Below are 25667 nucleotides of genomic sequence, written 5' to 3' on the forward strand. Positions count from 1 at the left end.
AATCCATTGAGTGCTCTGCCGGCTGTAAAAAAAGATTCTGAGACGATCAGGCATCATCCCAGTATAACCAAAGTTGGGTGACGTAGGGTTACTCTGCCTGGTGTTACCTGGTTAAAGTAGAACTAAAGGCAAAACTTTTTTTTTTCATTTTGGACAGAGTAAGGGAGGGTTATATCCCATGTCCATTTTTTTTTTTTTTTTTTTTGCTGTGTCTCATTAGGAAGATTTCCCTTCACTTCCTGTCCCGTAGTCATAACAAGAAGTGAGAAGAAATCCCTTCAAAGTGAGGGAGTCCCTGGTTGTCACCAGAACTAGTGTCCCCATTGGAAGATTTAAAATGGGCCCTAATTTTTTTTTCTCACTTTCTCTCTTTCTATATACACTATATTGCCCAATGTATTGGCCCCGCCCTCCAAATCATTGGATTCAGGTGTTCCAATCACCTCCATGGCCACAGGTGAATAAACTCAAGCCCCTAGGCATGCAGACTGCTTCTACAAACATTTGTGAAAGAATGGGTCGCTCTCAGGAGCTCAGTGACTCCAAGCGTGGTCCCGTGATAGGTTGTCACCTGTGCAATAAGCCCATTCGTGACATTTCCTGGCTACTAAATATTCCACGCTCAACTGTTAGTGGGATTATAACAAAGTGGAGGCAACTGGGAACAACAGCAACTCAGCCACCAAGTGGTAGGCCACGTCACATGACAGAGCGGGGTCAGCGCATGCTGAAGCGCACAGTGCGTAGAAGTCGCCAAGTGCCTGCAGAGTCAATAGCTAAAGACCTCCAAACTCCATGTGGCCTTCAGATTAGCACAACAACAGTGCATAGAGAGCTTCATGGAATGGGTTTCCATGGCCGAGCAGCTGCATCCAAGCCTTACATCACCAAGTGCAATGCAAAGCGTCGGATGTAGTGGTGTAAAGCATGCTGCCACTGGACTCTAGAGCAGTGGAGACGTGTCCTCTGGAGTGACCAATCACGCAATCCGATGGACATGTCTGGGTTTGGCGGTTGCCAGGAGAACGGTACTTGCCTGACTGCATTGTGCCAAGTGTAAAGTTTGGTGGAGGGGGGTTATGGTGTGGGGGTGTTTTTCAGGGGTTGGGCTTGGCCCCCTAGTTCCAGTGAAGGGAACTCTTAAGGCGTCAGCATACCAACACATTTTGGACAATTTCATGCTCCCAACTTTGTGGGAAGAGTTTGGGGATGGCCCCTTCCTGTTCCAACATGACTGCACACCAGTACACAAAGCAAGGTCCATAAAGACATGGAGGAGCCAGTTTGGGGTGGAGGAACTTGACTGGCCTGCACAGAGTCCTGACCTCAACCCCATAGAACACCTTTGGGATGAATTAGAGCGGAGACTGTGAGCCAGACCTCCTCCCCCGACATCAGTGCCTGACCCCACAAATGTTCTTCTGGAAGAATGGTCAAACCTTCCCATAGACACCCTCCTAAACCTTGTGGACGGCCTTCCCAGAAGAGTTGAAGCTGTTATAGCTGCAAAGGGCGGGGCCAACTCAATATTGAACCCTACGGACTAAGACTGGGATGCCATTAAAGTTCAAGTGCGTGTAAAGGCCGGCCGACCAATACCTTTGGCAATATAGTGTGCGTCACAGAGTTTGACGGACCTACTGGGGTTATTTACTAAAACTGGAGAGTGCAATATCTGGTGCAGTTCTGCATAGTAACTAGAGATGAGCGAATCGAACATGACGAAGTGGAATTCGTTCTGAAGATTTGGAAAAATTCTATTCGCGACGAATCCGAAGATTAGCAAACTTCGGATGCACGAATCGAATTTTCCCAAAAATGGCGGCGACATGTGTGGCGACAGGAGAAAATGGACAGAGAAGATGGGGCGGGGATCTCTGGGAAGGCGCGCAGACAAGGCGCGCTGACCCATAATGCATTCATGAGTCATGAATCATGACATGTGATCGCATTAGCCAATCAGCAGCCAGCCAGCACTGTGTAATGGTGGAGCTATAAATCGCGGCCATCTTAGAATTCTCCATTAGCCTCCGGTCATTCAAGAGAGACAGACCTGTCTGTATTAAGGGACAGAGTTAGGGCCACAGAGACTTTAGGGCCACAGAATCGTTACTCAGGAACACAGAATCGTTACTCAGGGACACAGAATCGTTACTCAGGGACACAGAATCGTTACTCAGGGCCACAGCTATCAAAGAATCGAAAATTTAAAGTGACATACACCCTTTTTTTTTTGGTGGCTGTCGTGCACAGTTGGTGCTGCAGTTTGCCGATTGTGCAAAATAAACTGACTTTCTGCTTCACAACCACTATTGTACGTTCAAAGAGTTAAATCCATTTACACGCCGGCTGGCGGTAATATTTTTTGGGTGATTAGTGCATTCCAGTGACACAAACGTACAGTTTCCAGCCAACGGCAAGCTGCAATTGACCGATTGTGTACAATAAACTGACTTTCTGCTTCACAACCACTATTGTACGTTCAAAGAGTTAGATCCATTTACACGCCGGGTGGCGGTAATATTTTTTGGGTGATTAGTGCATTCCAGTGACATAAACGTACAGTTTCCAGCCAACGGCAAGCTGCAATTGACCGATTGTGCTAAATAAACTGACTTTCTGCTTCACAACCACTATTGTACGTTCAAAGAGTTAGATCCATTTACACGCCGGGTGGCGGTAATATTTTTTGGGTGATTAGTGCATTCCAGTGACATAAACGTACAGTTTCCAGCCAACGGCAAGCTGCAATTGACCGATTGTGCTAAATAAACTGACTTTCTGCTTCACAACCACTATTGTACGTTCAAAGAGTTAAATCCATTTACACGCCGGCTGGCGGTAATATTTTTTGGGTGATTAGTGCATTCCAGTGACACAAACGTACAGTTTCCAGCCAACGGCAAGCTGCAATTGACCGATTGTGCTAAATAAACTGACTTTCTGCTTCACAACCACTATTGTACGTTCAAAGAGTTAAATCCATATACACGCCGGGTGGCGGTAATATTTTTTGGGTGATTAGTGCATTCCAGTGACATAAACGTACAGTTTCCAGCCAACGGCAAGCTGCAATTGACCGATTGTGCTAAATAAACTGACTTTCTGCTTCACAACCACTATTGTACGTTCAAAGAGTTAAATCCATTTACACGCCGGCTGGCGGTAATATTTTTTGAGTGATTAGTGCATTCCAGTGACCTAAACGTACAGTTTCCAGCCAACGGCAAGCTGCAATTGACCGATTGTGCTAAATAAACTGACTTTCTGCTTCACAACCACTATTGTACGTTCAAAGAGTTAAATCTATATACACGCCGGCTGGCGGTAATATTTTTTGGGTGATTAGTGCATTCCAGTGACATAAACGTACAGTTTACAGCCAACGGCAAGCTGCAATTGACCGATTGTGCTAAATAAACTGACTTTCTGCTTCACAACCACTATTGTACGTTCAAAGAGTTAAATCCGGTTTTATTTTTGGGGTGCTTATTGAATTAAAGAGTATGTCAGACAACACGCAGAGGAGTGGCAGAGGAGGCAATGTTTCAGGAGCGAGCAGACGTGGCAGCAGAGGAAGGGGTCGAGGCAGCACTAGTCGCAGCCAGAGGCCAGTGCTCCCGGTGTCATCCAGCGGTCGTGTCTCCACCAACAACCCTGCCGTCATCGATTGGTTGACTCGGTCGTCTTCCTCTTCCCAGGTCACCTCTGACACCTACAGCCAACGGTCGGTGGGTATGTCAGACACAACCGTTAGTTGGCATGGCCCGGGAGCAAGCCCACTGAAATCACGTGTCCTCTACCTGCCCCTGTCCTTTGGTGTTCCCTCACCAAGCGAAGTATCGCATGCTGTGGGCTCAGCCCCACTGTACAGTGAGGAAGAGCTAACAGAGGGTGGTCAGGAACGGGGGGAGACATCCGCCTCTTCAGCAGCCAGGCGAAGAAGTACTGGCGAGGAGAGTGGCTCGGTAGCCGGTCTAGAGACAGGTCTGTCTCCTGACCCACACGCAGCCGAGGGGGCTAGTAGTGACGCGGAGACCCTAATTGATGATGATGAGGCTGATCGCACTTGGCAGCCTCGTCGTCATCAGGCTATTGCTTCCGCATCATCAGGAGAAGAGGGTGCCAGCTTGCCAGCGAGCAAAACAGTCGGTGGGTTGCCCAGGAGGCAGCAGGGTCGCAGCAGTGTCAGTGGAGCCAAACGGCCACGGAGTAGAGCACCAGCTCCACTGCAGCCTACCACCACGGCCAGTAGTGGTGCCGGTGTGCACGGAGGAAGTAGCAGTCAGCCAGTGAGGAGTAGCGGGGGCAAAGTTTCCTACTCGGCGGTGTGGCAATTTTTCGTCAAGCCGCCCGAGGAAGTAAACGTAGCCGTATGTCGACTATGTGGCCAGAAAGTCAAGCGTGGCCAGGGGGCCAATGTTGGGACTACAGCGTTGCGTCAGCATATGCAGCGTCGCCATTCGGTGGCCTGGGAAAACTGTGATAAAGATACGGCGGTTCTGCCTGCCCCAGCCCCCGCTCCATCACCCGCTCCGTTACTTACTCCGTCACCCGACGTCAATCGCCCTCTATCAGCCAGTCAAGGCTCCAACACCTCTGCTGAGGGGAGTTGTCGATCGTTGGCATCTTCCGCTCGTTCAGATGCTCCTTCTCCTGCTACTCCTCTTCACGGATTCCGTCAGCAGTCTTTCTTGGAGTCCGTTTCCAAGAGACAACAGTTTGCGAGCACGCACCCGACGGTGCAAAAGCTGAACGTCCTCCTGTCCAAGTTGCTGGTGCTGCAGTCCCTCCCTTTCCAAGTGGTGGACTCAGCACCTTTCCGAGAAATGATGGCTTGTGCCGAGCCGCGGTGGAGAGTGCCAAGCCGGCATTTCTTCGCCAAAAAGGTAGTGCCAGCCCTGCATTCACATGTAGAAGAGATGGTGGGCCAGTCTTTGAGCATGTCGGTCTCTGCCAAAGTGCACGGCAGCGCCGACGTGTGGAGCTGTAACTACGGTCAGGGACAGTACATGTCATTTACGGCCCACTGGGTGAACGTGGTGCCGGCACAGCCGCACCAGCAACTTGGACAGGTAACGCCGCTTTTGCCTCCACGTTTGCACGTCCTTGGTCCAGCAAAGATGTCCGCCTCTACCACCTCTTCTTCCGCCGTGTCCTCAGCCGCCACCCCCGTGCCAAGTCCCATTACCCGACCGGCATATCACATGTGCAGGGCGCAACGGTGTCTTGCTGTGCTGCACCTGGTATGCCTTGGCGAACGTAGTCACACAGGGGAGGAACTTCTGAGTGTAATGAACAGAGAAATCGACAGATGGCTGTCTCCGCGCAAACTGAAAATCGGAACCATGTTGACCGACAACGGAAAGAACATGGTGTCTGCTCTGCGTCAAGGAAGGTTGTGCCATGCGCCATGCATGGCTCACGTGTTCAATCTGGTTGTCAAGCGGTTCCTAAAATCCACCATCCCACTGCAAGACATCCTTAAAATGTCACGTAAACTTTGCATGCATTTCAGCCATTCCTACACCGCAAAGCACACCCTCCTTGAGCTGCAGCGGCAGAACGGAATTCCACAGCATCGCCTGATCTGCGACGTTGCAACAAGGTGGAATTCAACCCTACATATGTTAGACCGCCTTTACGAACAGCGAAAGGCCATCACCGATTTCCTGATGTTACAAGCGGATAAAGGTACTCCCCTGTGTAACTTAGATGTCAGCCATTGGCAGCTCATGCGTGACACCTGCCGCTTGCTCAGGCCCTTTGAGGAGGCCACGCTATTCGTGAGTCGGCAGGACTATGGGATGAACGACGTCATTCCTCTGTTGCACGTCCTGGAACAAATGCTGTTAACAATGGCTGGTCAGGGTGCGGTAGACGTGGCGCACAGATCTCAACGCCACATGACCCCTGTGGGGGCAGGACAGGAAGAAGAGGAGGAGGTAGAGGAGGACATTGGTGCTCAGGAATTATTGAGTGAAATGGGTGGTTTTTCCACTCAGCGGACAGGAGTGGAGGAGCAGGAGCATCTGGTAGAGGAGGAGACAGAGGACCCAGACGCACCGTGGCAGTATGCTGTGGAGATGGAGGCAGGGAGTCCCTCGCATTCCTTGGCACAAATGGCCCATAGCATGCTCGGTTGCTTGCGTAACGACAGCCGAATAATAACCATCAGACAGAGGGATGACTTTTGGCTGTCCACCTTGTTGGACCCTCGCTACCGTTCAAAAATGGTGGCCTTTTTCACACCTGCTGAGAGGGAGGCCAAAATAAAGTACTATAAAAACCACCTATGTAGTCAGTTGGTCTCTGCCTTTCTGCGCCAACGTCCATCCTCAGACACTGTGGGCCCTGTGCGCTTGCGTTCCGCTGCCATGGCAGCAGGGGAGGGGTGGGGTGGTAGGAGCAGTGGCAGCTCCACCAGCAGCGGCTGCCTCAGTCTGCAGTCGATGATGAGTAGCTTTCTTCACCAGCGCAGTGAGGAAACTACTAACCAGCCGCAGCAGCAGCAGCATCAGGTGGACCTGGAGCAGGACCTCAAACAACAGGCTTGGGCCTACTTGGACAGCACCCTGCCAACCGAGGTAGACAATCCCCTTGACTACTGGGCAACGAAACTTGACCTTTGGCCCCAACTAGCTGAATTTGCCCTTGAAAGGCTGTCATGCCCGGCCAGTAGCGTGGCATCGGAGCGCGTGTTTAGTGCGGCAGGAGGTATTGTAACTCCGCGGAGGACACGACTGTCCACCCAAAGTGTGGAGAGACTCACGTTTGTGAAAATGAATCAGGCGTGGATTAGTCTGGATTTCAAACCACCAGTTCCTGACACAACTGACCTAATAACCTAGCCGTTCAGGCCGCTCCCTGAACACCTCGGGAATTGCTTTGTATATCTGTCGCCTTAGAGGCCGCTGTCTGAACAGCTCATGAATTGCTTTCTATATGTGTCGCCTTTGAGGCCGCTGGCTGGACAGCTGATGAATTGATTTGTATATATGTACTTATTGTCCGCTGTCCGGACAGCTCATGAATTACTTTTTGTATATAGCCTTCCAAACCACTCTCAGAATAAGTCATGATATTCATGCTGTGTATAGCCTTATAGGCCAATGGTCAATCAAGTCATGATTGTTATAGTGTGTATAGCCTTATAGGCCGCTGTCTTTACAACTTTATAATTCCATGCAGTATATAGCCCTATCGGCCACTTTCTGGCATCCAGTTGCTGTAGCCCCCATCACCACACTGTGCCACGGGCCCCTGTACCGCCTTCTCATACTGCTGCCAGATCCATCCTCTGCCATGTGCGTCTTTGTCGTCTGCTCACGCTGCTGGGTTCCAGTTTTAAACCTAGGCCTGTGTATGGCTTCCGAATACTGCTGCCTCCACCGCCACCCTGCGCCATGTGCCTCTGTCGTCTGCTCACGCTGCTGACGGCTTCCACTTTTTAAACTAGTCCTGTGTATGTCTTCCGAATACTGCTGCCTCCGCCGCCACCCTGCGCCATGTGTCTCTGTCGTCTGCTCACGCTGCTGACGGCTTCCACTTTTTAACCTAGGCCTGTGTATGGCCTTCAATTGAAGCTGCTTCTGCTCCGCCACTCTGCCATTGGACTCTTGATAGTCGTCTCCCCACGCTGCTGCTGGGGGGACTTTTTAACATAGGCCTCTGTATGGCCTTCAATTTTAGCTGCTTACGCTCCGCCACTCTGCCATGGGCCCCCGTACCGACTCCTCATGCTGCTGCCAGGCCCGTAATCTGTCATGGGCCCCTGTACCGCCTCCTCATGCTGCTGCCAGGTCCAGAGTGTGTCATGGGTCCCTGTACGGCCTCCCATTGCTGCTGTCTCCATCGCCACACTCTGCCATGTGCCACTTTCAGGTCTCCTCACACTGCTGGTGGGTTCCATTTTGTCATAGGGTGCTGTATGGCCTCCCATTGCTGCTGCCTCCACCGCCACACTGTGGCTCCACACTCTGGTTTTGGCCCCGTTACTGCCCAAATGAGTGAAGTGTGCGGTGATTCTAAGATCGACGGCACTCATCTGCATGTCATACTGACTGACAGTATTATTTCTCTTCCCCAGCAGACTCCAAGGGCATTTAAATTAAAGGTACAGTGTTCTGCACTAATATAAAGGCTCTCTGAAGCCTAGAAACACCCTTTTTATAAGTTAAATTCGCAGCGAATATATTCGGCACGAAGCGAATTTAATCGGCGAATTCGGCGAATCAGCCAAACCGAATTTTTGAATAATTCGCTCATCTCTAATAGTAACCAATCAGCTTCCAGGTTTAATTGTCAAAGCTTAATTGGACAAGCTGAGGTTAGAAGCTGATTGGCTCCCATGCAGAGCTGCACCAGATTCTGAATGCTCCAGTTTTAGTAAATCTCCCCCACTGTGTCACCAGGACTGACAGTCAACTAACATGCAACTGCTAGAACAATGTAAGGCTGGCCATACACTATACAATTTTCTGCCCAATTTCCTTTAGATTTACCTTCAACTATGTAGTGCAAGAGCCTGCCTAATTGGATACAATTGAAAATTTTGTTAGGTTTGACCTCCTATTATATGGTTTTTGGTAAATCTAAACCAAAAATCTCAAGAAACTTGTATAATGTATGGCCAGTCTAAGTCTTCAGACCGAGGATTAGAGGAAACAGCCGACAGTGCGGTCACCAGGCTGATGGTTGGGTCGGGTGCAGACAAAGCGATCCTACAGAGTTCCAGGTTGCAGGCAGACAGAGCAATCATTGACATAAGCAGAAACAACAGACAGATGATCAGGATAAGTCCAGGCAAGCTGAGGACAAACGTGGTCCAAACAAAGCACCGGAATAATGCAAGACATGAGCAGTCAGGCAGGAGTCAAAGTCAACTAGAAAACAAAGATTGCACAGAAGATTATTTTATAAACATTTTGTTAAACTGTATCATACTTAGACTTAGTTTACACTTCACACTGGAGGGGCGGTAAAAAGCAGGCAACAGAGCCTCCCTCCTCCAAACCAAACACAGAGTGCGTCATACAGAACATAATATGCCATGGCTGCAATGCTTTTCATTCATTGCATGAAACCCCTTGTTGTGTTCAGAGGGCAATGCCGCTGCTACAGGCTCCTTAAAAGATAAGTTCACCTTTGAGAAGATGTCACATGTCCCATCCGTGTTTAGGGTGGAACATGTAACGTGTTCCCATAGCTGAAGCCATGCCCGCCGTGCCTGCCGCCCCCCCCTCCCTCTGACAGATAAAACCTGCAAAAAAATGTGCATTTATTATTTTGTCCAAAAGGTGAACTTATCCTTTAGCTGCTTACCCACCACCGTATAGCAGATATACTGCTGCACAGCGGCACGGGTGTGCAAAATCACATATATATACGTGATTTTCATTTCCGGGTACGGGACGCGCGGCTGCGGATGTCAATCACCGGGTCCAGACCGGTGATTACAGACAATCACCGACGGGAGCAGGGACGGACTGACAACTCATGGGGCCCCCGGGCAATAGGGGATCATGGGGCCCCTGTCTCCTTGCCCAAACTCAAAAAAGCCTATGAAAAAGGTACCAGGCAGGGGTGGACTGACAACTCATAGGGCCCCCGGGCAATAGGGAATCATGGGGCCCCTGTGTCCTTGCCCAAACACAAAAAAGGCTATCAAAAAGGTACCAGGGGCATCTCATGGGGCCCCCTACTGACCCCGGGCCCTTGGGCAGTGCCCAAGTTCCCAAATGGTCAGTCCGTCCCTGGTACCAGGGGCATCTCATGGGGCCCCCTACTGACCCTGGACCCTCGGGCAGTGCCCGAGTTTCCAAATGGTCAGTCCGCCCCTGGACGGGAGGAAGACTGTTTTGTTTACAGTCTTCCCCCGTCAGCTCAGGCACACTGCTCTGGATGGCTGTGCTCAGCACAGCCATCCAGAGCAGTGTGTTTACAGTGAAGACCCACCCCCAAGTAAAACACTCCCAGCACACAGTTAACCCTTTGAGAGCCCCTCACATTAACCCCTTCCTGCCCAGTGCCATTAGTACAGTGTCAGTGCTGTTTTTTTAACACTGATCACTGTATTGGTGTCACTGGGGATGTCAGTGACACCAAGTTAGTTCCCCCCCAGCGTCAGAATGTCCACCGTAGTCCCGCTAAAAGGTGCTGGAAAAAAAAAATCCCAGTATATATACCGCCATTTGTAAACACTATAGCTTTCATGTAAACCAATTAATTTACACGTATTGGGATTTTTTTTTTTTTTTAGCAAAGTCATGGAGCAGAATACATTTCGGCCAAAATTTATGACAAAATTAGATTTTTCAAATTTTTTTTATGGGACATGTTTAATAGCAAAAAATAAAAAGCGCAGAGGCAATCAAATGCCACCAAAAGAAAGCTCAATTCGTGGGGAAAAAGGAGGTAAATTTCATCTGGGTGCAGTGTTGCATGACCGCGCAACTGTCAATTAAAGTAATGCAGCGCTGTAATGCAAAACATGGCCTGGTCAGGAAGGGTGGGGGGGGGATCCTCTGGAGGGCGAGTGGTAAATGCCCTCTGATGCTGGGTGCAGCCCCCCTGTGGTCAGTATCCACTGTATATGTTTAACCTCTTCACGCCAGCCGAACGCAAATGTGCTGCCTCCCGGTGTCTGGGCCTAGACACCGAGCGGCTGCACATTTGCGTTCTATTAAAAAGCAAGAACATATGTGCTGAGAGCCCGCACTCCCAGCACACATGTCCGGTACTCACGGAAAGGTCCCAGTCTCCTCTTTCGATCGGGACCTTTCCCGATCATGTGACTGCCGTGACGGCGTGTCACGGCAGTCACATGACCCCAAACCCCGCCCCACCTCCCAGCTTCTGAAACCCTTTAAGGGCCAGGTGGCGCCGGCGTGAAGGGGTTAAGATGTCAGTACATGATGAAACAGGGGGCCAACTCATCGTATTAAAATCCAGGCAGTACATTGAGTAACACATCCGAAGTCTGATTACATCACCATGAAGCTGCAGAGCCTAACGCGTTTTACTCCATGCCTGGGGCGTATTCCTAGGGTCAAGATGTCAAGGTGCGTCAGCCCATGTATCTGCATTAATAAGACACACCTACCTAAATTGGGGCACCCCACAGCAGATTGAAGGGGTGAGCCCAACTGCAGGTGAAGCAATGTAAGATGCAAATACGTTGCACTCCTAACAGCCCATTTACAGAGTAAAGATAGAAAGCGGCCTCAGCCTAGGCTCCTCCCAGGACACTCCTCCCAGGCCACTCCTCCCAGGACACCTCAACTGACGCATTTCACTCCACTGACCAAGCTTAGTCTTAGAGGTCCCTATGCCTACAGCCCAGGAGCGGACTGACTGTTCGAGCACTCAGGCACTGCACTACCGAGGGTCAGGGGTCAGTGTGGGGGCCCCATGAGATGCCCCTGATACCTTTCATAGGCTTTTTTGGGTGTGGTATGACCGTGGGCAAGGGCAGAGGGGCCCTGTGATCCCCTATTGCCCAGGGGCTCCATTAGTTGTCAGTCTTTCCCTGCTACAGCCCCGTACACGCGATCAGAAAGTCGTACGAGAAATACAGTTTTTGAAGTGATCGTACAATAATCTGATCCAGGGGCGGACTGACCATTCAAGCACTCAGGCACTGCCCGAGGACCCGGGGTCAGTAGGGGGCCCCATGAAATGCCCCTGGTACCTTTTTTATAGGCTTTTTTGGGTGTGCTTTGAGTGTGGGCAAGGACACAGGGGCCCCATGATCCCCTATTGCCCAGGGGCCCCATGAGTTGTCAGTCCGCCCCTGATCTGATCATTAATACACAGCTTTTGTCCGCAATGATTTGAAGGGACGAGCACAAACACTTTTCTTGTACAATACCAGATTGTGCGATCTTCGTTTAATCAGTACAGTTTTCGTCGCCGTTTGTGAACGGATCATGAACATTATTTACTCGCTATATAATATTGCACTTGGTAGAGTTGGAGAGCCCGGCACCGCCTGCTCACTTTTGGATGGCTTCTGTCTAACTGAAACCCATAGAAGTCTGTATCAGGTAGGAGAATATGGTTGGTCAACGCATCTCAGGGCTTCATTTCCGATTTTGACTGGAGGTCCCTGGGTTTGGCACTTAAATGAAATGGGACCTGTGTGGTCAATGTGGTGTTGCCATTGTGATGTTTATTGATGATAACCTCAGGGATGGCTTTGTCCTTTTCAAGTCAGTGTTGTTGTTCTAGAAAGGTCCATTGTTACACTAGGTTCATGTGTTAGCTGTGTGTTGCTTTTGCACCATTCAATTTCCCGCACCCAAATGCTGCGTTTTCAGATGCGTTAAAAAATGACAGTTCAGCAATCAGTAATTGACTACTACATTTCTTCTGCTGGCCAGCTCGTTGGGGCCCAACTGTTATGGTGGAGCACTCAGGGCAGTGTCCCTTTAAGAACTGATCCAGGCTCTGACACTGTGTTTCATGCAGACCACTCTGCCCCCTAAGTGCTGCTTAGTGGTTATATCAGGTAAGACAACAAAAAACATGGAGATGTGCTGATTATCTTTTGTTTACTTAGTGGCCCCATCTAGTGGTAAGATCTGGTAAGATAACACAATCATAGAGATGTGCTGATTTTCTTCAGTACTCTTAGTGGTACCACCTAGTGGTAAGATCTGGTAGGAGAATGCAACCATAGAGATTTGCTGATTTTCTTTGTTTCACCTAGTGGTGCTGCCTAGTGGTAAGATCTGGTAAGACAAGACAACCGTAGAGAAGTGCTGATTTTCTTCAGGTCACCTAGTGGTGCCACCTAATGGTAAGATCTGGTAAGACAACACAACCATAGAGATGTGTTGATTTTCTTCAATTCTCTTAGTGGCACCACCTAGTGGTAAGATCTGGTAAGACAACATAACCTTAGAGATTTGCTGATTTTCTTTGTTTCACCTAGTGGTGACACCTAGTGGTAAGATCTGGTAAGACAACACAACCATAGAGATGTGGTGAATTTCTTCAGGTCACCTAGTGGTGCTGCCTAGTGGTAAAATCTGGTAAGACAACACAACTGTAGAGAAGTGCTGATTTTCTTCAGGCCACCTAGTGGTAATGTCTGGTAAGACTAGACAACCATAGAGAAGTGCTGATTTTCTTCAGGTCACCTAGTGGCGCCACCTAGTGGTAAGATTTGGTAAGATAGGTCAACTGTAGAGATGTGCTGAATTTCTTCAGGTCACCTAGTGGCGCTGCCTAGTGGTAAGATCTGGTAAGACAACACAACCATAGAGATGTGCTGAATTTATTCAGTTCACCTTAATCTGGAGGCTGTTGTTTGTAAGGGTCATTGAAATGTGGAGATCACCTTGTACTAGAAATAAACAGAAAGCACATTTACCTTTACATAAAAATTCAAGAACATCTGAAGTGTCCCAGTATCAATGATTGCACAGCTTTCCATAGCCATGAGTCATGCACTTGATTCTGCTCAGCTAATGCCTGTTGTTGGCCCTGATTCTACTGATAAGGTCCTTCTAGTGCTGGCAAGAGAAATCTTTGCTTTCACAGGGCTGATGTACAAGCAAACAACCTTCTTCTATTTTCAGCTGGGGCTTGGCATCAACCATGGTTGAGCAGGAAATCCAGGATGGGGGCAATCAATCAATTAGATGCCAGTTAATGTAGCAGTTGGTGGTGGGCAGGACTTTCCTCAAGGAGTCCCTAGACATGTACAGTGTGATGATTTTTTTTGTCAGATTAGGAAGCACAGTGGATTGGTCGTAATCGTGTTTTATGTGTTTATATCAGTAAGTAATTGTGTGTGCAGAATTCATAATTATATGTAGGGCTGAACCTAATAGACTGTTTGTAATCTCACCCTAAAGTTACACTAACAATGTATGCAAATCTTTTTTTTTATTCATTGCATGCGTCACAATGTAATGATGAAAGAGGAGAAAGTTCTCTTCAAGTAAAATGCATACGTTCACTTTGAACTCTACCATTCCACTACGTAACATAAGGCTGGGTTCACACTGCTGCGACCCCAAATTTGTGCAACTTCCCATGGGACTATGCATTGCCATTTGCTTGCGACTTGATGCGACTTCAATGCAACTTTCACGCAATTTTGATGATTTGTGACTTTGGCTTTAAAAAAAACCCTGAAGTCGCAAAGATAAGACAAAGATACGATGACCCTGATGAAGTCACGTGACAGTGATGTAACGCGTAGGTCGGAGACCCTGATGAAGTCACATGACAGTGATGTAACGCATAGGTCGGAGACCCTGATGAAGTCACGTGACAGTGATGTAACGCGTAGGTCGGAGAGTGGAATGTGGTGACGTCATTTCCGACATGAACGGCCGCAGCCATATTGGTACACCAACGGACCCCTGGCAGTGAAAGATATATTACCACCGCTGAACAGTATGGTCCACCAGTGATGGGGATATCATCCCTATATCGCCTTTTGGGATTCCACTTAAAGGGCCCCTGCAGTGAGGGGGAAGAGAGAGAGAGAGGGGGGAAGAGAGAGAGGGAAGAGAGAGGGGGGAGAGAGAGAGAGGGGAAAGCGAGAGGGGGAGGAGAGAGAGGGGGGGAGAGGGAAGAGAGAGGAGGAAGAGAGAGAGGGGGAAGAGAGAGAGAGAGAGAGAGAGAGAGGGGGGGAGAAGAGAGAGGAGGAAGAGAGAGAGGGGGGAAAGAGAGAGGATGCATTTTTGCATGTGCATTTTTGACGCACTCTAGTGCGTTTTTGATGCGTTTTTTGCCACGTTCCAGTGTGTTTTTTATGCATTTCAGTTTTAAATAGGGACATGTGCATTCCAGTGCATTTTCTGTGCATTTTGGTGCATTCCAGTGTGTTTTTGATGCTTTTTACCATGTTCCAGTACAGTTCTTTGCAGAAAAAAAGCAGCCTGTTCTACACACTGGAACTGCAAGTACTGATGTGAACTATGACACTGACAACCATATCACCTACTTTCTGTGCGTTCTGGATGCATAAAAAAAGCTACAGAAACGCATGGAGTGTGAACTGGCCCTTAGGAAGATAAAGCCCAGGACTGAAATGGCGATGTCTGTCAGCATATCCGGCACATTGGTGCACCACACAGAAGACAGCCCTCTGTCAATTAGGAGGATATTAGCAATCTTATAGAACAGCAACGCTGGCGGTCTTCCTGATCCGAAAAACATTCCAGACACCAAGCCATCCCAGACTGCCTCACCTTTGGCTGATGTCCACTTGGCTCCCATCAAGCATATGGGAAGAATCAATTCTTTGTAGAGGTGTGGGAGGAAGACTGGGCTGTACAGTGCAGGGCAGAGCAGAACTCCAGACAAACCAAGGAAGAAACACCTTTATGCAGGCCTCCTCCTCCATCTCCTACACCCTCCCCTTCCTCTTCCTCCTTTCTCCTCTTCCTCTTCTTCCTCCTATTCCTCTTCTTCCTCCCTCTCCTTCCTCTTCCTCCTCCTCTTCCTCCCCTTCCTCCCTCCCCTTCCTCCCTCTCCTTCCTCTTCCTCTTCTTCCTCCTCTTCCTCTTCTTCCTCCTCTTCCTCCTCTTTCTCCTTCCCCTTCCTCCCCCTCCTTCCTTTTCCTCCTCTCCTTCCTCTTCCTCCTATTCCTCTTCTTCCTCCCCTTCCTCCCTCTCCTTCCTCTTCCTCCTCTCCTTCCTCTTCTTCCTCCTGTTCCTCTTCTTCCTCCTCTTTCTCCCTCCCCTTCCTCCCCCTCCTTCCTCTTCCTCTTCTTCCTCCTCTTCCACCTCTTCCTCCTCTTCCTTTTCTTCCTCCTCTCTTTCCTCCTCTTCCTCCTCTTCCTCTTCTTACTCCTCTTCCTCCTCTTCCTCGTCTTCCTCCTATTCCTCCTCTCTTTCTTCCTCTTCCTCCTCTCTTTCTTCCTCTTCCTCCTCTTCTTCCTCCTCTTCCTCCTCTTCCTCTTCTTCCTCCTCTTCCCCTTCTTCCTCCTCTTCCTCCTCTCTTTCTTCCTCTTCCTCCTCCTCTTCCTCTTCTTCCTCCTCTTCCTCCTCTCTTTCCTCCTCTTCCTCCTCCTCTTCCTCCTCTTCCTCTTCTTCCTCTTCTTCCTCCTCTTCCTCCTCTCTTTCCTCCTCTTCCTCCTCCTCTTCCTCTTCTTCCTCCTCTTCCTCTTCTTCCTCCTCTTCCTCCTCTCTTTCCTCCTCTTCCTCCTTCTCTTCCTCTTCTTCCTCCCCTCTTCCTCTTCTTCCTCTTCTTCTTCTTGCAGGTCACGGCTCATGCGCAGATTTTTTTATCGGTAAACTGATCAGCAGATTTGCCCATCATTGCCGGGAAAATCAGCCGATCGTCAAAATCGGCCGCACATATTCCAACTTTACCGATAAAAAAAAAATGTGCCAAAATGGCCAACCAATTAACCCACTAACGGTGCAAAATCGGCCAATTTTCGACCCGTCTATGGCCTGCATTAGGACCGGTTCACACTCCATGGGTTTCAGTTGCTTTTTTTTTCTGCATCCAAAACGCACAGAAAGTAGGTTATATGGTTGTCATAGTTCACATCAGTGCTTGCAGTTCCAGTACATTCTGGGTGCAGAAAAAAAAGTAGAACTGGCTGCATTTTTTCTGCACAGAACTGTACTGGAACACGGTAAAACGCACAGAACGCGCCAAAATGCTCTGAAACATACATGTCCCTATTTAAATTAAAGAAAAGGAGAGGGGAAAAAAGAACTGGAATGCATATAAAATACATAAATGCATCAAAAAGGCACCAAAAAAAGTGCATGCAAAAACACATCCGAAACACTTCTGGACTGCGTTTCCATAGTGTGAACCATCCCCGGGAGCTAGTTCACACTAGATGCAGTTCAGTGCGCTTTTTTTCTGCATCAAAAATGCATGCACAGTGTTTTCCATGTATTCCAATGGTCTTAGTTCACAGCAGTGCTGTCAGTTCTGGTCAGTTTCAGGTGCAGAAAAAAAAGTAGAACATGCTGCGTTTTTTCTGCACAGAACTGTACTGGAATGTGGTAAAACGCATCAAAACTGCACTGGAACTGCGTGTGGTGTGAACTGTAAGCAAAAACGCATCCAGAGTGCGCTACGTTCTAGTTCACACTATAGAAACACAGTTCAGGTGCGTTCCGGATGCGTTTCCGACACTTTTTGGTGCGTTCCCTATGCATTTTTGACACATTCCAATGCATATTTGATGCTTTCCAGTTCATTTTTCATCAATTTAAATAGGGACAAGTGCGCTCTGGTGCGTTTTTGATGCGTTTTACCGCGTTCCAATGCAGTTCTGTGCAGAAAAAATGCAGCATGTGCTACTTTTTTTTCTGCTTCCAGAAACTGACTAGAACTGACTGCACTGGTGTGAACAGGGCCATTGAAATACATGGAAAACATTGTGCATGCATTTTTGATGCAGAACATAAAACGCACTGAACTGGTGTAAACTGGTGAACACTAGTGTGAAAGAAATTGTTGAACTGCAAGCACTGATGTGAACTATGACATTGACAACCATATAACCTACTTTCTGGGCGTTTTAGATGCAGAAAAAAAGCAACTGAAATGCATGTAGTGTGAACTGGCTCCCAAGGGCCAGTTCCCACTAGGGGCGGACTGACCATTTGGGAACTCTGGCACTGCCCAAGGGCCCGGGGTCAGTAGGGGGCCCCATGAGATGCCCCTGGTACCTTTCATAGGCTTTTTTGGGTGTGGTTTGAGTGTGGGCGAGGACACAGGGGCCCCATGATCTCCTATTGCCCGGGGGCCCATGAGTTGTCAGTCCGCCCCTGGTTCCTAGTACAAAAATGCACTGAGGGTACATTACTGATACATTTTTGGTTACAGTTCACACCACACGCAGTTTTGATGCAGTTTTCCAAATTCCAGTATAGTTCTGTGCAGAAAAAAACCCGAAACTGACCGGAACTGACTGCACTGGTGTGAACAGGGCCATTGGAATACATGGAGAACACTGTGCATGCATTTTTGATGCAGAAAAAAAACGCACTGGACTGCATCTAGTGTGAACTAGCCCTAAATGTCAAATAAATTGTTGAACTGCAAGCACTGATGTGAACTATGACATTGCCAACCATGTAACCTACTTTCTGGGCGTTTTGGATGCAGAAAAAAAACGCACTCAACTGCATCTAGTGTGAACTCGCCCTAAATGTCATAGAAATAGTTACTTAAGCCATTCTTGTAATCCAGGCACCCCAGCCAGAGAGCACAGCCAGGCCTGAGACCACCATGTAGACCACACTTTCTACACTTAAATGTACAGTATGTGACTCTGTCTACATATTATTATTATAATACAGGATTTATATTATTATTATTATTATACAGGATTTATATTATTATTATTATTATTATTATTATTATACAGGATTTATATTATTATTTTATTATTATTATACAGGATTTATATTATTATTATTATACAGGATTTATATTATTATTATTATTATCATTATTATACAGGATTTATATTATTATTATTATTATTATTATTATAATACAGGATTTATATATTATTATTATTATTATTATACAGGATTTATATATTATTATTATTATTATTATACAGGATTTATATATTATTATTATACAGGATTTATATTATTATTATTATACAGGATTTATATAATATTATTATTATTTTACAGGATTTATATATTATTATTATTATACAGGATTTATATATTATTAGTATTATTATACAGGATTTATATTATTATTATACAGGATTTATATTATTATTATTATTATTATACAGGATTTATATATTATTAGTATTATTATACAGGATTTATATATTATTATTATTATTATTATAATACAGGATTTATATTATTATTATTATTATTATTATACAGGATTTATATATTATTATTATTATTATTATACAGGATTTATATAGCGCCAACAGTTTGCTCAGCACTTTACAATATAACGGGAGACAATACAGCAACAATACAGTTCAATACAAGAGGGATAGGAGGGCCCTGATCCTTGGAGCTTACAATCTAAGAGGGAGGGGCTAGTGGTACAAAAGGTAGTAACTGTGGGGGATGGACTGGTAGGAGTAGAAGATTCCATTATTAGCTGAGGGCAGGATAGGCTTCCCTGAAGAGAGAGGTTTTCAGAGATCGCCTAAAAGTGAGCAGAGTAGGCGATAGTCTGATAAATTGGGGTAGAGAGTTCCAGAGGATGGGGGAAGCTCTGGAATAAATACATATACAAATAAAAACACAGCAATTGGAATCAAATATTACCAGACACCAAAAAAAAAACCAAAAAACAAAAACATATGTGTAGAATTATTAGTAGTAGTGCGCTTCCCTCCAGGCTAAATACAAAGCTCTGCCACATACAACAGACCTAAGTTTATACTGCTGCCATTACATAACATCTACAGGTCTTGCTCCTCCTCTAGCCTGTGAGTGGACAGTGAAAGGAGAAGCAGCAGACTGATGAGCTCATCTCTCTTCCCCACTCCCACCCCCCTCCCGCTCTCTCCCTTCATATCTCACACATTAGATTGGTTCTGTGTGCTGCTTCTCCCTTCCCCAGTCTGAGCTCTGCTGCACAGGGACGGCAAGAGCCCAATAGCAGGTCACATTCAGGTACTTCCACTACTTGGGTTTTCCAGCTTTAGTAATGTATTATTATTATTATTATTATTATTATAATACAGGGTTTATATATTATTATTATTATTATACAGGATTTATATTATTATTATTATACAGGATTTATATATTATTATTATTATTATTATTATTATACAGGATTTATATATTATTATTATACAGAATTTATATATTATTATTATTATTATACAGGATTTATATATTATTATTATTATACAGGATTTATATATTATTATTATACAGAATTTATATATTATTATTATTATTATACAGGATTTATATATTATTATTATTATACAGGATTTATATATTATTATTATACAGAATTTATATATTATTATTATTATTATTATACAGGATTTATATATTATTATTATTATATATTATTATTATTATTACTATACAGGATTTATATAGCACCAACAGTTTGCTCAGCGCTTTACAATATAACCGGAGACAATACAGCAACAATACAGTTCAATACAAGAGGGATAGGAGGGCCCTGATCCTTGGAGCTTACAATCTGATTATAGAGCTGCACTCATTTGTGTCTTTTATATCTGTCTGGAGTTCTGCTTTAAAAGTAACAGCCAGGCAACCAGCATTGTCAACAGGAGAGCACTGACAGGGTGGAGTGCTGGGGAATTGTGGACTCTGCTCCTGTCGGTGTACCTGGAGAGACTGCTGTGTGCTCGCCCTCCTCTATACATTCAGTCATGAGACTGCAAAGCATCATGATTATTATACATACATGTGACGTGTGGTGGGAAAGTCCAAGCAAAGTGAAACTACATTGATTCTACTAGAGAAGCGACGCATTGCCTGAACGTGGACAGACTTCAATGAGCGGACAAAGAGGACGAAGGTATGGAGGGGACTGGAAGAGAGAGAGATGGAGGGACTGAGAGAGAGAAGGAGAGACAGAGGGACTGAGAGAGAGAGAAGGAGAGACAGAGGGACTGAGAGAGAGAAGGAGAGACAGAGGGACTGAGAGAGAGAGAGGCAGAGGGACTGAGAGAGAGAGAGAGAAGGAGAGACAGAGGGACTGAGAGAAGGAGAGACAGAGGGACTGAGAGAGAGAGAGAGAGAGAGAGAGTGAGAGAGAGAGAGAGAGAGAGGAGGAGAGACAGAGGGACTGAGCGGGACAGAGGGACTGAGAGAAGGAGAGACAGAGGGACTGAGAGAGAGAGAGGAGAGACAGAGGGACTGAGAGAAGGAGAGACAGAGGGACTGAGAGAGAGAGAGAGAGAGAGAGAGAGAGAGAAGGAGAGACAGAGGGACTGAGAGGGACAGAGGGACTGAGAGAGAGAGAGAAGGAGAGACAGAGGGACTGAGAGAGAGAAGGAGAGACAGAGGGACTGAGAGAGAGAGAGAGAGAGAGACTGGGAGAGAAGGAGAGGCAGAGGGACAGAGAGAGAATGGAGACAGAGGGACTGCGAGAGAGGAGAGACAGAGGGACTGAGAGAGAGAGAGAGAGAGAGGGGGGCTGAGAGAGAGAGGGGGGGGAGAGAAGGAGAGACAGAGGGACTGAGAGAGAGATAAGGCGAGACAGAGGGACTGAGAGAGACAGAGGGACAGAGAGAGAGAGGGGGGCTGAGAGAGAGAGAGAAGGAGAGACAGAGGGACTGAGGGGGAGAAGGAGAGACAGATGGACTGAAAGAGAGGAGAGATAGAGGGACTGAGAGAGAGAAGGAGAGACAGAGGGACCGAGAGAGAGAAGGAGAGACAGAGGGACTGAGAGAGAGAGAGAAGGAGAGACAGAGGGACTGAAAGAGAGGAGAGACAGAGGGACTGAGAGAGAGAGAAGGAGAGACAGAGGGACTGAGAGAGAGAGAGAGAGAGAGAGAGAGAGAGAGAGAAGGAGAGACAGAGGAACTGAGAGGGACAGAGGGACTGAGAGAGAGAGAAGGAGAGACAGAGGGACTGAGAGAGAGAAGGAGAGACAGAGGGACTGAGAGAGAGAGAGACTGGGAGAGAAGGAGAGGCAGAGGGACAGAGAGAGAATGGAAACAGAGGGACTGCGAGAGAGGAGGGACAGAGAGAGAGAGAGATAGAGGGGGGGCTGAGAGAGAGAGAGGGGGGAGAGAGAAGGAGAGACAGGGGGGCTGAGAGAGATAAGGAGAGACAGAGGGACTGAGAGAGACAGAGGGACAGAGAGAGAGAGAGAGAGAGGGGGGGGGCTGAGAGAGAGAGAGAAGGAGAGACAGAGGGACTGAGGGAGAGAAGGAGAGACAGATGGACTGAGAGAGAGAAGGAGAGACAGATGGACTGAAAGAGAGGAGAGATAGAGGGTCTGAGAGAGAGAAGGAGAGACAGAGGGACTGAAAGAGAGGAGAGACAGAGGGACTGAGAGAGAGAGAGAAGGAGAGACAGAGGGACTGAGAGAGAGACGGGGACAGAGAGAGAAGGAGTGACAGAGGGACTGAGGGAGAGACACGGGGGACAGAGAGAGAGAAGGGGCGAGAGAAGAACTAAGAGGTAGACACACGGACATGGAGGGCTAAGGAGAGAGAGATGAAAGAGATGAGATAAACAGGAGAGAGGCATAGTGACATATAAGGTAAGGAGAGCGAGACACATAAGAGAAAATGGTGAGACAGACACGAGGGAGAAAGTGACTTGAGAGAGAGAGATGAAAGAGAGGAAGAGAAAGACATGAAAGAGAGTGATGAAAGAGGGGAAGAGAGAGACATGAAAGAGAGTGATGAAAGAGGAGAAGAGAGAGACATGAAAGAGAGTGATGAAAGAGGAGAAGAGACAGACATGAAAGAGAGTGATGAAAGAGGAGAAGAGAGAGACATGAAAGAGAGACATGAGAGAGAGGAAGAGAGAGACATGAAAGAGAGATGCAAGAGGAGAAGGGAGAGAGACAGAAAGAGAGAGATATGAGAGAGGAGACAAAAGAGGGGAAGAGAGACACATGAAAGAGAGAGACATGAAAGAGGGGGAGAGAGAGAAGAAAGAAGGGAAGGGAGAGAGATGGAAGCAAGAGATATGAGAGAGAGAGAGAGAGAGAGACAAAAGAGTGGAAGAAAGAGACATGAAAGAGAGACATGAAAGAGGGGAAGAGAGATACATGAAAGAGAGAGACATGAAAGAGAGGAAGAGAGAGACACGAAAGAGGGGAAGAGAGGGATATGAGAGAGGCAGTGAGAGAAGAAAGAGGGGAAGAAAGAGCATGCTAAAGTGATTAATGAGAGGAAGAGAGAGACATGAGAGAGTGAGACGAAAGAAAGAGAGAGAAAGAGAGTAAGAGAGAGATAAAAGAGAGAGACATGAGAGAGAGAGAAACGACAGAGGGGAAGAGAGAGACACGAAAGGGAGAGAGAGGAACAAGGACACTAAAAAAAACTCATAAATCTGATTTAAGTCTCTTTGGATCCCTTCACTACAGAGTGCCGCTCCCCAGGTTGTCCAGAGGCATGTAATACTGGAATGTATCCGGATCTCACACTTAGTGGATGGTGCACCACCATGAGGATTCCACCGCTCACCCCGCTGTTCCTGATACTGGTGCTGATTCCAGACCCAGGTATGTAGATGGCTGACCATAAACTCTGTGTAAATTCATGTGCATTGTTGTTACCATAGCAATACAGGTCTCATCATTGACTATGACACAGTGAAATCATGATCCTGGAATATAGTGAGTTTATATATGTGTGGGTGTGTATATATATCATCACTATCATTATTATAACTGTTATTTTATACTGTATGTGTGTATATATATATATATATACACATACTGGATAAAATTTTATACATATATATATATATATATTTATTTATTATTAATGTATTTTTTTTTTATTGTGTGTGTGTATATATATATATATATATACATATTTATTTCTGTGTGTGTTAAAAATGAGGACTTGGTGAGAAGTCTTTACTGAGTGAAACTCCAGCAAAACAATTTTTCGCTTTGTATACAAAATTGGAAGAGTTAGTACCCCAGACAGGGTATTTTTTTTATTGCTGTCTGGGTCCCATTGGCAAGATTGCTCATAACCTCACTTCTATTCTGGTGAACACTCAGAAAATGAGGAACCTGTGTATGTAACTCTGTAACTGTGACTTGCAAAACGTATCTTTATGGCCAATTTGTCTATGTGTGTGTGTTTTTTTTTGAGTACACACTGCAAGGGTGAAATGCTAAGGAGGAACATAAAAAGCAGTTTTTACTTACCTTAAATAATAAACTCAAAGACATGGTTTGATGAGTTTGGGGTGGAGGAACGTGTGTGGTCTACGCAGATCCCTGACCTCAACCCTACTGAACACCTTTGGGATGAATTGGATTGTATATTGTGAGCCAGGTCTTCTCATTAAACCTCACTAATGCTCTTTTAGTATAATGGTCTTAAGAAACACTCCAATATCTTATGGAAGGTCTTCTCAGAAGAGTGGAGAATGTTACAGCCTAAAGCCGTAGTAAACGCGTGTTAAAATAAAAAAAAAAACATTTCTTCCTGCAAGGCAATATAATAATGTGCTAGTATGCACCACATACTAGCACATTATAAAAGACTTATAGTACCTGAAAACAGAGCCCACCAGAAGTGCTGTCACCGTTGCAGAGGCTTCCATCCAGGGGCGGACTGACAACTCATGGGGCCCCCGGCAATAGGGGATCATGGGGCCCCTGTGTCCTTGCCCAAACTCAAAAAAGCCTATGAAAAAGGTACCAGGGCATCTCATGGGGCCCCCTACTGACCCCAGGCCCTCGGGCAGTGCCCGAGTTTCCAAATGGTCAGTCCACCCCTGCTTCCATCTTCACCTAGGTCCTTCCAGGTTCACAGGCTGTGGCCGCTTGAATGGCTGAACCGCGATGACGTCACTCCTGTGCATGCATGCGGGAGTCGCGGCCGTGGCACACCACTCTGGAGGAACTTCCTTCAGAGCGCATGTGCCGGTGAAGCCATCGGCTGCCGCTTGCCATAATATCTCCTAAAAAATGCAAGTTTAGGAGATATCCACTAGCGTTTTTTTATTCACTAGAGTTTTTTTAAGCTCTTAGAAGTTATCGTGAGCATTTTTTTCTATTCCTAGAAGCTAATAGTGTTATCCTGTGTGTCCTGGCACACTTTTTTATACTAGAAGCAATTTTCAAGCTTCAGCATTTAGGAGAAAAAAAAAGTTTGTGGGAGCATTTCCACAGTGGAAAAAAAAACACTGAACGCTACTAAAAAAGCTCCTAACAGCTTTTTTTGAGCTTTTTTTTTTTCATTCATGTACTGTAAAAACACTAATAAAATGCTAACGCTCCTAAACGATACTAAAACGCTACTGAAAGCCGGCACATCAGCATTTTTTATCCAGCGTTTTTTTTCTAGCAATTAAAAAAAATCACTAGTGTGCATGGAGCCTTAAAGTGAACAAAAGTCTGTTGACACTGACTTGGTTCACATATATGCATTTTGCGTTTGATGCTCTCTAGTGCTTTTTGTAGTTTTTTTTTTTGCATTATTCTATACGCGTTTTTGTTGAGTTTTGTTCAGCTTTTTTTTGTTAAAGTGGAATTTTTTTTGTTGCCGGGCAGAATAAAAATGCAAAAAGCGGCAAAAACACACTACCATACATTTCAATAGCTTCTCAGTTGAACTCTATTTTAACAAAAACGCTGCTTTTTGCTTTTAAAAAAGTCCCTGACCCTTTCCAAAAATGCATCAGCTCAAAAAAGCATAGATGGGAACGTGTTCCATAGGAAACCATGTTAAATGAAGTGTAGTGCGTTTCTGCAAAAAGAAAAAAAGTACTAAAAAAATGCATTGGTGTGAATGGAGCCTAAGAGCTTATGTTTGTTTTTATCCCCATTTATTGTTTTATGATGATGGTGTCAGAGTATGTGGTTGAAGTCATTAGTGATCACCCAGTTCAACCCATATGCTTCCCATCTGTTTAGTTTGCATAAAGTCCCCCCCAAACCATATATTTTTTGTAATTGCAAGACCTATAGAATTATTATTATTATTATTATTATTATTATACAGGATTTGCTCAGCACTTTGTAAATTATAAATATTTCTTTAG

The 25667-nt window shown here is 46.2% G+C and overlaps 1 protein-coding gene across 2 annotated transcripts in view; it reads left to right on the forward strand.

Moving 5' to 3' along the window:
• Positions 1-20380: 20380 nt before the first annotated feature.
• LOC149453944 (C-X-C motif chemokine 16-like) overlaps positions 20381-25667 on the forward strand; it is a 60975-nt gene continuing 55688 nt past the window's right edge. Inside the window, exons 1-2 of one of the 2 annotated variants that reach the window (XM_089688011.1) lie at positions 20381-20496; positions 23026-23163. In XM_089688011.1, the coding sequence (XP_089544137.1) occupies positions 23067-23163 (97 nt within the window). In that variant the 5' untranslated portion in view covers positions 20381-20496; positions 23026-23066. Of the gene's footprint in view, positions 20497-21817; positions 22192-23025; positions 23164-25667 lie in introns of those variants that run through there. The other variant, XM_089688012.1, reaches the window with a different exon arrangement.

Source organism: Staurois parvus, unplaced genomic scaffold (assembly GCF_062004578.1).
Source record: "Staurois parvus isolate SC_StPar_1 unplaced genomic scaffold, SC_StPar_1.0 ptg000444l, whole genome shotgun sequence".
Lineage (NCBI taxonomy): Eukaryota > Metazoa > Chordata > Amphibia > Anura > Ranidae > Staurois > Staurois parvus.